We start from the raw sequence: 12,042 nt of genomic DNA, 5'->3' as shown, positions 1-12,042 counted from the left end.
CACTGCGTCAAGGGTGAAATCAAAGAGACATTTGACTGTTGTCATCGATGGGAAGTCGGCATGATCTGATGTCTTTAACAATTTGGGAACAATGATACACTTTTGTGTTGGTCTTGAAGTACAGATCATCTCAGCATAGGATTTAACTAAAGTTCTAAATCCTGAAATATCTATATGTCACTTTAAGGGCTGACTATATCTTTAGGTGTGCATAATGATATTCACAAATGACAAATATTCCACCTTTTGTACCGAGCTGACAATCATCAATTTTATAAAATAAAAGCAAGCTATATTAACGACAGACAATTTCAATTCATAACAAACATTTTTTTTTTTTTCATTTTTTGTTTTGGAATATGTTTATTGACAAATATGAAAACAAATGATTTTCTCAATGAGAACATATCCTGGTGTAGTTGGTGTATGTTGTTTAACCACAAAAAGCCATGGTGCATATTGGAACAGGTACTGAGACAGGCAGTTGATTTTTCTCCAACCAAATGAACACATCTTTATATCATTCATGCTGATTGATATTATTTGGAGTTGTTTCTGAGAGCTGTGATGATGACATGCCTGTGGTATTTACAACGTAATCCAAAATACAACAAGTACATGAATTTAAGAGGTCAGGTAGACTAAAGCTTACATGTAAGAACAGCACCATGTCTAACCAACCTTCATCAAGTCCGGTGCTGATTATAACAATGCTGACAACAGTTTTTGTTAGTCAATGTACACACCACAGTACATGATTTCTTTTTCTTCATTTAAACCCTCCCTTCACAGACAGTCTTTCTGCTCGCACATTTTCTGATTAAATTCATAAGAACTGAATCATTTCTGCAGGTTTAACCCGAGATTAAGACAGATGAATCTCTTATTACCCTAATTTCTAAATCTTTTCGCATATTTAAGAGCAATTTATCCACATTTATGAGTTGTTTTGGAGACAAAACTACATAGGTTGGATTAGTCATATTCAGGGATTCACAAAATGTGCATTGTTATCAGTCTACACAGAGTAATGTTACCAGTCTACACAGAGTAATGTTACCAGTCTACACAGAGTAATGTTATCAGTCTACACAGAGTAATGTTACCAGTCTACAGAGTAATGTTACCAGTCTACACAGAGTAATGTTATCAGTCTACACAGAGTAATGTTATCAGAATATGCTTGAATATTCATACGAAAAGGTTGAAAAATTACAGTATCTTCACCCCAGTTTCCACTTGTTCAAAGATGGCGAAATACAACAAACTATTGTCATCAACTGCATGTATGGTACAAATGACTACTATTTGCTGGACAACACTGGAGAATGTTCTGATCAACCAGTATCTATTATACTGTTGTGAAGTTTTAATTTTTCTTCAATGGACAAATACCTGTACATCCATATCACCATGATCACTACATGTATACTAGGGTATTTTCACATACACCTGGAAAACCAAATTTACAACAGCCAGATTCTCGTAAAACCATGATGTAAACAAATGTCTGATATTTACTGATGCATTATTATATTTTTCTATTAAATCTTCCAATGACACTAAGTTACTACGGCTACACATGGCTTGAAGGGGTATTTGTATTATGTCCATACACAATGCTACAGGTTTAAAAACTGGGTTTGGATTCACTGGCTTAAGCTATTTAAACTAAGTATCCAAACAATTCAGATCATTTTGAGGAAAACTTAAAACATACATTTCAAGGTAAAACATACATTTCAAGTCACCTGAAAACATGTAAATGCAATGAATACTGCATGACTACCTGAATGAACTCCTGTGGCCTATTTCACAAATCAGTAACCGTGCAGTGTCAAAGCACACATGCCACAGTATTAACATCCACTCTACATATGTACATGTACGTTGTCAGGCACAAGTAGTAACTTCTTTGTAACACAGGCCTACTGTACCTACAGTATTTACACTACATGCAAAACTACACCATTCACAAGGTGACAAATATTATGATATGTTAACAAGTTTGTATGTCACAAGAAAAATGGAAACCTGAATCTGCATATGAGACTGACTACAAAGTACATGTACAAATATGATATGAGTAAAGCTATACAAATAGTTCACAAAATACTGAATCATGTGCTGATGAAAACATATCGGCAAAGTAGACTTTAACAGAAAAAAATAAATAACAAAAAAAAAAAAGACGTTCTGAACACCTTTAGAAAAAATAAATACCAAATGCACTGTGTAATATTAAAAACACAGAAACAATTTCTGCTAATAAACAGAGATCAGGAAAACTATATTTGGTAGAAAGTCAACCTGAGGTAACAAGTAGAACAGATCACATATTATACAACAATATGATGACTATTGTAAAAATTATGTCCCTAAAAGCTAAGGAAACTGTAAAATACTTTGACACAGCAAAATCCCCACATCTCTTACCACTCCCTGATCCAGAAAAAACAAAATAAATAAATTCAAAGAAATATACCAGCGCATTTAGAAATACTATTATGATGACAATGACTTGTCAAATGAGTATTGTTTTCTACAATTCACTTTGACCTATCAAAGACAGAAAAGTCCCAGGCTTAGAAAAGAGAAAACCAGTGTTGTTTCCCCTGACAGCAAAACCTTCAACTGACATGTAGAGTGTACTTAGTTTACATGCAAAATGAGAGAGAAAGAATGAAGAGCTAAATAACTGAAAAAAAGATAGTCCATACCTGTGTCTCACTGCTCTACAAGTATACCCATTATGCCTTAAGGCAACTTGGCTACACTATCATACATGAAAGTAACACCTATGCTTGATCTATTTCATGACATTTAACCTTCAACATGTTTACTGGAAACATGAAAACAAAATACAACTTTTCATAACACAAACATTTTTTACACAGCAAAAAGTCTGATTGGATTTCCATTCATAAATTATATGTACAGTACTATTGTTTATCTACAAAACAAAACTGTCCTACAACATCAACATAAAACATATTAAGCGAACAATGCCACACCAAATTTTGAGCAAAAACACAATCCTAGCATAAAGAAAAGATATCTGATTGTCTGTTTTATGTTTGTTTGTTTTTTTTTTTTTACACATAAACAGTAACATAATTACATTACCTTTTCATGTAAATACCTCGAAACTTTACAAAGGGAAGCATTCTTACAAATGTGAAGACAAATTCTGAAATGTTTGAATTTAATGTAATACATGGATTACCTACATTTCTATCTGACTAAAGTGTACACTGTAGAGAGATATAAAATGTCATCCGGAAGTACGTTGTGTAATTCTCAAAAGTACTGAAGATACCAGCCAATCAATACATGGCATTTTTCCTCAACATTTTTCATTAGTGTAACGTGCATATAGGCACTATCTAAGTACAGGTTGGTATGAATTTCTCTTTAGTCTAGTGGTAGAGAGGGCTTCATCTTATGGTCTCCTGGAGGTAAAACATTATTAAAAAGCGGGCTTTAAACACATCAAACAGAAAGGAGAACCCCAGGTGTACCTACTGTCAGCCCAATGAATTTATTTCATGATAAGGCATTGAGCAGTACAGATCAGACTCTGGAAAATACATCCTCATTTGTCCTCAGTTTCTACATTATTATCAGCCTGAAGTCTGACAATATCCTTGTCAGGCTGCATATCTGCAGGCCTACTTTGTTTTTGGAAGGTAAGAAATGCATAATACACGATATTGTGAGCTTAAACTGCTGAATGTGGTTACCCGAATCGGTGTTAGTAATTTTCATCCCTCACACGTGTTAATCGTTCTGAGAAATATCTTATAGCCCACACGTTAGACAAAACTAAAACAAAGTTTAAGAGCAAATGATGTCTCTGGTAATGTTTACTGTTGTTTCTTGTCTCCACCGCTAGACTCTGTGGGTTCTGCTCGCTCTGGGAAAGGCTTCTGTTTGTCAAACACAGTTCTGCGGTCTCTACTCTTAACCTGTATGTGGATGACGAGACGACAAGCCAGCAACAATAAGAAGACAATAGCCGGGGTCATTCGGTCCAATCCCTCTTGTAAGGCATAGTGGGTGTAAATGTCATTTAACATTACCATCAGTAGAAATACATTTGCGATGTCTTTCAGTGGCCCTGTGGAACAAAAGTAAACAGTATGCATCTTAGCACATTTTTACATAAATCATAAAGGATTAGAATACTGTGTGTACGTATGCGTGGGGTTCTATGTCGAACAATGTTTGAGTCAAATACTCTGTGATAGAGAGACCCCTGTTGAATTATCTCATTGGGTAATCAAGAATATTTCTCTTGTATCACAAGGGTTGGGGTTATCTGTAGAGAAAATGGCCGATTTGGCTTGTTGAGGGACTGGTTTCAAAGGAATCAGGCAGAGTTGTAACAGATTTCTGTAAAGGACTAACCAATTTTTATTTATTTATTGAATTGAATTAAACTGAACTGAAATGAATTTGAACTTAATTTTATTTTACTTGTATACATACTGAAAATTAATGTACTGTTTCAAGTTTCCAAAAAAAGCAAAAGCAGTAAGATTCTGAGAGGACCACGTACACTGCCCGCACCCTCACAAATTTGCCGACATTTACAGCTGATTGCTTTAAATGTTCCGTTACCTTTTACTTATCAGTAGGGTTACTGGTGTATTTGTGGCATAAACATTAGAGATGTTCCAGCACTTAAGCAGTATATTACTTCATACTAATCTTAGAAGTAAGGTAAAACAAAGTAAAACCCACCTGGAATAACGACCAGCGTTACTCCACATACCACCTCCAAGGTACCAATCACCTTCCTGTACACATGAGGGTTAGGCTTCCAGCCAGTCTGCTTCACAAAGGGAAAAACTTTCGCATTGCGAATAAAGCTTCTCCTCTGTAACAGAACAAAGGAATAACTGAATGAAATATCATTAATCCAAATCACTTACTATCACATACACTACTGACATGGCTGAGTTACAGATGAAATTTAATCATCATTTGTTTACTCTTTGGCTTTCACTCCATTAATTTGGGCATAATTCTACCTCAAAAACTTACACCTGTAAAGAAATGATATGCTTGGGCTGTATTTGTAGGAAAAATATAAAAAAAATACCATTCCTTTGCATTAATACCTTCTGGTACACCACAAAATCACACAGTATGTCAGTACACGTGTTCTTCAGTACTTATTTGTATGAAAGGCCTTAAGGTTACATGCTAGAAAGCTGTTCTGTTTCTATCAAGTAAGCTTTTAAACCTTTAAGAGTCAAATTAGATGATGACTGACTCTACATTTTTGGAAAATAAACACAGGCCCTATTTCATTAAATTCATTTTCTCAGAATTTCCAATTTTTTACTTATAATTCCCTCTATCTTCCACACGTGGTTTACATACAGTTTAATTACACTGATGATTTACAATGCAATATTGTATTTTTGTGTTTGACACAAACAAGTCAATAGTGTATCAACCACTACTGCGGCCGGCTGGGTGAGTGAAGACCGATTGAATATTAATTAGGCCTACGTTCCCTTCAACCTCCGCATCAACACCGTCCAATAAAATGGTGACACATGTACATTTATATGGCAATGCCCCAAGACGTAATATTCTAGGATCACAGTTTGCATGGAAATAAGTTTCACCACGTTGTTAAGCAGATACAAATTCCATGTTCTTCCTCTTTAGCCATACATGCTGATAACATGTTATTCGTAACTTAATCATGCCTTTAGCTCTACACATGTTGTTGTTGTTTAGTGCTTTGTCTTTGATCGCTCGGCAACTTACCATTTCCTTGTAAACCTCTGTGTTCACAGACGGGGTTAGTTTTAGGGTTCCAACAAATATAAAAAAGAACCCAATAGTCATAGAGAGAACCGTGAGCGCAACGGAACCCATCTTCATTCCAACGAACTGATGCTACCGACTGAAGAGCGACATTACCCGGCACCTCTGTATGCCTGTGGTTCGCCTCCTTTATTGTTCCGACAGAAGCACTGACCCTGTTTTGGCGTAAAGAGTTGTTTCCCCTGAACCATGAGAAAATTCACCTTACCTCTGATCATGCATAATTTACGTTACTTGGAGTCATGAATACTTACAAACAAAACGTATTTTATTTTTGTGTGGAAATACATTTTATTGCTTCTTGATACATCGAATCAATATTTTCCCACAGTACAGATGTAGTAAAAAACATTCCTTACATGCAATATGCCTTGTAATTCAAGGTGCCTGGGCTAACTGCTGTGACGAGCATTGCTCAACCTACACAAATGTCTTTCGCAAAAACAGATATAATTTTTCTGGTAGGATCAAAGGTTAGCATAAAACACATATCACAACAGTAACCAGAGAACTAATAAAGTGTTACAAATTTGTATAATTTTACATGTACAGTAAATATACAAAGGCACCCGTGTAACAACACAACCGAATGTGTAATATTTCTATTGGAATTAAGAATTCAATGATATCACAATATCACAATGCATGATATTCATCTTGCATTGTGACAGCACCAGTATAACAATAAATTAACAGTCCAGTAACAATGAATACCAGTAGCCTGATCTTCATGTGTGCCATTTATCACAGAATTAGAAAAAAATAAAGAACAATGCCATCTTGCACTTTTTTCACTTAAACCAGGGTTTAAGTCACAAAGAGTTGTATGGGCAAGTCATTAAGATTTAAGGCACAAAAAGAAAAGTTATCATGAAAATGTATCAATGGTGCCAGAATATTTCATAAACACCTACAAAAGACATTATCATATTGATGCAAATCTGGTGGGCTTTACCAGGTTGTACCCGTGATCGTCTACAATTATCAACCTAAAATCTTGCTTGCAAAAGTGCCATTTTAGAGACAAATAAATGTCATCAAATATTACAGTCGGTGTTTAAACTTACATTTGTCTAATAAAACTTATCCTACCTTAGAAATAAACCTCAAAACACTTTTCTACAAAGATGCAAAGAACTCTCAGTAACACATAAAATGAACTTAGTCATAGACAAAGTAATTTACCATAACTATAGGCAGAATGTATATATTATCCTGCAATGGCGAAGTCAACAAGAATCTTTCAGCTTGATTCCAACAGAATGTACAATATGTCACAAACACAGGTTCTAGCAGAACATATCACAACAATGACTATTTTCACTGTTTAATTAATGGAGTACCTTTCTCACCTGAAGTGGTTTGGGCCTAGGTTGTGTAGCATATAGTTCCTGTTGGCCTTACTAATGATATTTTGTGGGCAAATTGAACATCAGTGGTTTGACCATAGGTCACAATTGCTATAAGACTATGAATCAATACCATTAGACACAGAAGTCTGGGTCACACTGTGATATCCTGAGATCCTTGAAAATGCACCAAAATGAACAGTAACAAAACTGTTGCACATCTTATTCTAACAGACTGGCATTCATGCATACAATCAACACTCTTGCACTTTTAGAATGTGCGCATCATTTCTTGATACCTTCATGTTGACACCATTAATGCACACCAACAAATTGATTATATAGAAAAAACACATACTGTCCAATCTGTCAATGTTTACTTAACAAAACTGCAATTCCCACAACTGCAAAAGCAGCTACTACAGAAAAACTAAGTCCAAAATAATGTGCTCTTCGTATGAGAGTCAAGGCACAGTAAGTCGACCAGGTATGAGAATTATCATGTGATGTCTGTTCTGAGAGAGAGCTGGTTGACTCCTCACTAGAGGAGTGGTGATCTGTAGGCCCCTCCTCGGGCAATGGGCCAGGACTGGGAGGACCAGACTTAATCTGTAATGGCTGAAATTTACAGGGACTTGGCACTCTGGAGGATTCCCCAGATCCTTGGGACAAGCTGAGAGGAGATACAGAACTGTCAATGTCAACTTGGGCCAAGGAGCTCTGCAATCAGGAAATGTTATCCAATGAAATAAAAGAATGTAACTTTGTACTTTTCAAAATTTTATTGTTATTATTAAATTAAATGGCTGTGTACAAACAAAAAAAGTACACAATACATGGAGACAACCAAATATGGAAGATTCAGGACATTTTAACTACTTCTTTTAAAATCTTACTGATTTCCAAGACATTCAGATCTAAAATCAATGGCTTACCAGAACTTCAAGGACTTGTACAAATGCCTGTGAAAGCTGTATGATCATCTAATGTAATGTGATATGTGCCTAGGACATTCTGAATGTTTGGGATGATTAAAATTAAAAGAGAAAACTGGCAACTCTAGTCTCTGGAAAATGACAAACAGTTAAATTCCTTGTGAAGAAAAGATGCAATCAAAGCTGCATTTAAGTCCTTACTTAAGTGCATCAATCTTTTTGTTTGAATGCCACAGCTATTTTTCTAATTCTCTAGTTCAGTCATCTTCTTTGCTTACACACTATTTGACTGATTTATTTGATTGGTGTTTTACACTGTACTCAACAATATTTGACGGTGGCCAGCATTATGTTGGGAGAAAACCAGGCAGACTATGTGGGAAACCCATGACAATCTGCAGGCTGCTGCCAGACCTTCCCATGTACGGCTGGAGAGGAAACCAGTGTACACACCATGTACATAATACATGTAGGTACAAGTAAAAGTTCCTACCCATCCTCCTTGGTTGATGATAAAGTGAGCAGCCTTGTCCGCCACAAGACGGGCCGTGTAGTCAAAGAGATAGCCCACTCTACGCTGACCAGACTGTATCGCAGCCAGGGTCAGGTGCTGGCTGTATAATAGACACAAAGCAACCTGAAATGTACCAACAGTCAGAAATAAACTGTATTCAACTGCATCCAATAAAAAGAGTTTTAAACATGTTCGTCTTTTTGTTGTATATTTGATGTTCATTATATATTGAAAACCATTCTCAGCCTTAATTCTGTTTTAAACATGTTCTCACCATAATACAAGTATGGCTTAAATACTGTACATGTAGCATAAAGCTATAACCATTCATTCCAATAACACATTCAATGGCTTTCACAGAACACAATATTCTTGTTGCACAGTTCCATTTATCTTGTTGAATGTTGCCATTATCAAATAACAGTCCATACACTTAGTAGGCCCACACTTGTGTATGAAACAGTTAAATGACAAGATTTTCTTAGTAAATGATCATCGAGTTAACAATTTAAAAGACAAATATTGAAGTAATTCATACGAGGAATAGTTAATGCTGATGGTCCTGAATTCCTCAGACAAAGTTGTTGCTTACCAGAACATATGTCAGCTACAGTAAGTTTAGGTACTAAGGTATCTTTTCCTCCACCCTTTCACAGTCACGTCAACCCCCTCCCCTTCCCTCACACACGCACAAGGGACCTGTTCAACTATGAGCCAGAAACATTCGCACCCACCAATCTCTTTTTAAGAAGTTCTGAGAGATCCACAAGGAGTCCATTTATGAAGTTTCCATGAATCTGGTAGGTAGTTTTGGAGATATAGTGCTATCAAGCCAAATATGAATTCTGACAAGAAGAATTTGGTAACCTAATGTTCAAGAGTGTCTATCACAAAGTCAAAGGACCTGGGATCAAACCTGGATTGGGTGAAACCAAAGACTTTAAAAATGGCACTCAGCATTGAGAAGTTGGAGCAAAAAATAGGACTGGTGTCAGCATAGTGAGACTGGGTGGGGTGTCAGGTCTTCAGTGGCGACAGCATGGACTCGCGCTGCCACAAGAAAACATAGTATATATGACTGAAAAATTGATAAGCATTATAGTGGGAGGAAACCTGCAAGAGTTCAAGGGAAACATAATTGACTCATAACCAGCAGGAACCAGAGATAAACAAGTTCACCAAATTTTATACCCATAGATGAGTCCATTCTCACATTTCGATCAGACAGACGAACAGGGGGACATGACTACAACAATAACCTTTGAACAAAGGGGTGAAAACCATTTCAGTTAGGATAATGAAGAGCCCACCTGAGCCCATCCATTCAGTGATTCATCTATGACACCTGTCACAGCATTGCTGAACTGCTCATAGGGAATTTCTCTCAAGTCCACACGGAAAGCAGTCTGTACAGCCATCTCCAATTGATGACCATACTGGGCTTCCACGCGGTCAGCAATCGTGACCAATAATTGAGCGACCTTCGTCTCGAGTGATCCAAGGTTTGCAGCTGTTCCAAGCTGTGTTGGTGTAAGTTTACCCTGTGCGATTGCTGAGAAAAGAAAACCATACTGACAGAAGTTTAGAATCCCAACAACATGTAATCAAGGCTAATAACAAGACTTGCCTATTGGGGATTCAGATATTCCATCAATCTCAACAGATAATTAGTGATCTCCACGACCACAACACTCCTGACCATTAGTCTCACAACCAACAATCGTTTCAGTTAACTTTGTTTAGTTTCTCTCACCATACGGTGATACAATAGAATCTGTTGATGGAAGAAATAGGACTTCCTCCACCTGACACACAGACATTAGAAGTATGCATGCCATATTGATTTTAAACACTCAGACAAGCAGTATGATCAGCACTGTTGAGCATTTGTCACCTAGGCCCAAAAAAAAAACAATTAAAATCTTGAAATTTTTCTCCATTTTGAGTATATCATAAATTCACACCATGGGTCAATCAAATTTATCGTAATACTTTCTTACCATCATTGACTTCAGATTCTAGTTGAGATGAGCTTTCCTCAATTACTTCCTGGAAAGACTCTGTAATATTTGACTCTGGGCGAAAAATTCCATGGCTGTCTAAGTTCAAATGAAGGTCAGCTCTGCGCAGTGATTTTGGAGACTGGTCTTTGAATGGATCTTCATCACCAAGGCTGACGGGTGAATCACCGTTCTCACAAGATCCAGGCACAATGGTATTTGAGCTAGACAGTGTCATCTTTCTGACCTCACCTCCTGCATGTTCATCATTCATCAGTTTGCATTCTATAGGATATCCAGGTATCTCAAGGCTATCAGTACTGGATTCTTCTGGGAGTCCATCAACAACAATGTCTTCATCAAACATAGCAGTATCAGAGTTGGTTCCACTGGCCATTCCATGTAATCTCTGAGAACTGTGAGATGAATTGCTCTCCATCTCATCATCAGCATCAGTAATGCTGCTACCATCTCCTTTACTGCTGCCCACGCTTATAGAACGGTTAAAAATGTCACGACTAGATCCCGATTCAGAAATATCATTATCTTGTATGGGATGAGATGATGATGGGTTGTTAATACCTTGGTGGACATTGGATGATAATAGATTTTGATCTTCTGTATTTTCTTTCTGATGATTCTTCCTTTCAGACAATCCTTCTTTTCCGTGGACCCCCATTTGTGCAATGAACTTATCTTTGGCTTTGGAGGAGTGAGGGAAAACTGTCCCACAATACTCATCATAATCATTATGTACAAGTTCACTATCTGTCTTACATTCCCTCTCATGTTTCGTTATTTGAGACTCAAAATGACACATATGTTTATGTTTGCGTTTTTTAGGCAAGGCTTTGTAGTTTTTTCTTGGGCCTTTCGCCACGAATATGTCACCAGTTTCTGACGATGGAGTGGACGACACTGGAGTCCAGGTTCTTTGGTTTACGTCTTTTGGCAAGTTTTTCATAAAGCCCAAAACAACATACTTTGTTTCGTACTTGAATCTTTCCATTGGATCAGAAGTGGCAGACAGAGATTTGTGAAAACCACTCTCAGCAGACCCATTTGAAACTTTGTTCACCGAAGTTGAGCTGTCATTTTGTGACGTTCCCGTTGTTGTTGTTGGCATAGTATTTTCCTTTGAATGTAGTTTACAGTGCGACAGCGTGACAGCCATGTCAGTTTCAGGACAGTTTGCTCATCTTGAATCAGCTTATTCATAAAAATCACGAAAAATCATAAAGCAGTCGTAGTCTGTTATTGCCTGGTTTACAAACTGAACATCACCATGCAGGGCAGAGGAATTCCCTGTGACCGTATTTTTCGTGTCTCCCATCAGCAATGACGTGAGCTAATCTCTAACCCAACTATTTCACCCTCTTGGAATTTGTTAAATAGAG

At 37.0% G+C, this 12,042-nt stretch overlaps 2 protein-coding genes across 2 annotated transcripts; both read right to left on the bottom strand.

Moving 5' to 3' along the window:
• Window positions 1-345: 345 nt before the first annotated feature.
• On the bottom strand, window positions 346-5,965 carry LOC135474924 (novel acetylcholine receptor chaperone-like). The gene is made up of 3 exons (XM_064754618.1): window positions 5,788-5,965; window positions 4,747-4,882; window positions 346-4,120 (listed from the first exon to the last, which is right to left on the bottom strand). The coding sequence occupies exons 1-3, from the start codon at window positions 5,902-5,904 to the stop codon at window positions 3,867-3,869; spliced, it is 507 nt and encodes a 168-aa protein (XP_064610688.1). The 5' UTR covers window positions 5,905-5,965; the 3' UTR covers window positions 346-3,866.
• Window positions 5,966-6,493: 528 nt separating this feature from the next.
• LOC135480758 (uncharacterized) lies at window positions 6,494-11,962 on the bottom strand. Its single transcript, XM_064760683.1, has 4 exons — window positions 10,646-11,962; window positions 9,956-10,197; window positions 8,625-8,768; window positions 6,494-7,916 (listed from the first exon to the last, which is right to left on the bottom strand). Exons 1-4 carry the CDS (start codon window positions 11,817-11,819, stop codon window positions 7,566-7,568), a joined length of 1,911 nt encoding a protein of 636 aa, XP_064616753.1. The 5' UTR covers window positions 11,820-11,962; the 3' UTR covers window positions 6,494-7,565.
• Window positions 11,963-12,042: the final 80 nt, after the last annotated feature.

This window comes from Liolophura sinensis, chromosome 1, assembly GCF_032854445.1.
Source record: "Liolophura sinensis isolate JHLJ2023 chromosome 1, CUHK_Ljap_v2, whole genome shotgun sequence".
Taxonomy (NCBI): Eukaryota; Metazoa; Mollusca; class Polyplacophora; order Chitonida; family Chitonidae; genus Liolophura; species Liolophura sinensis.
Note: the sequence above shows the minus strand (reverse complement) of the source record. Positions and strands in the feature narration are given on the sequence as shown.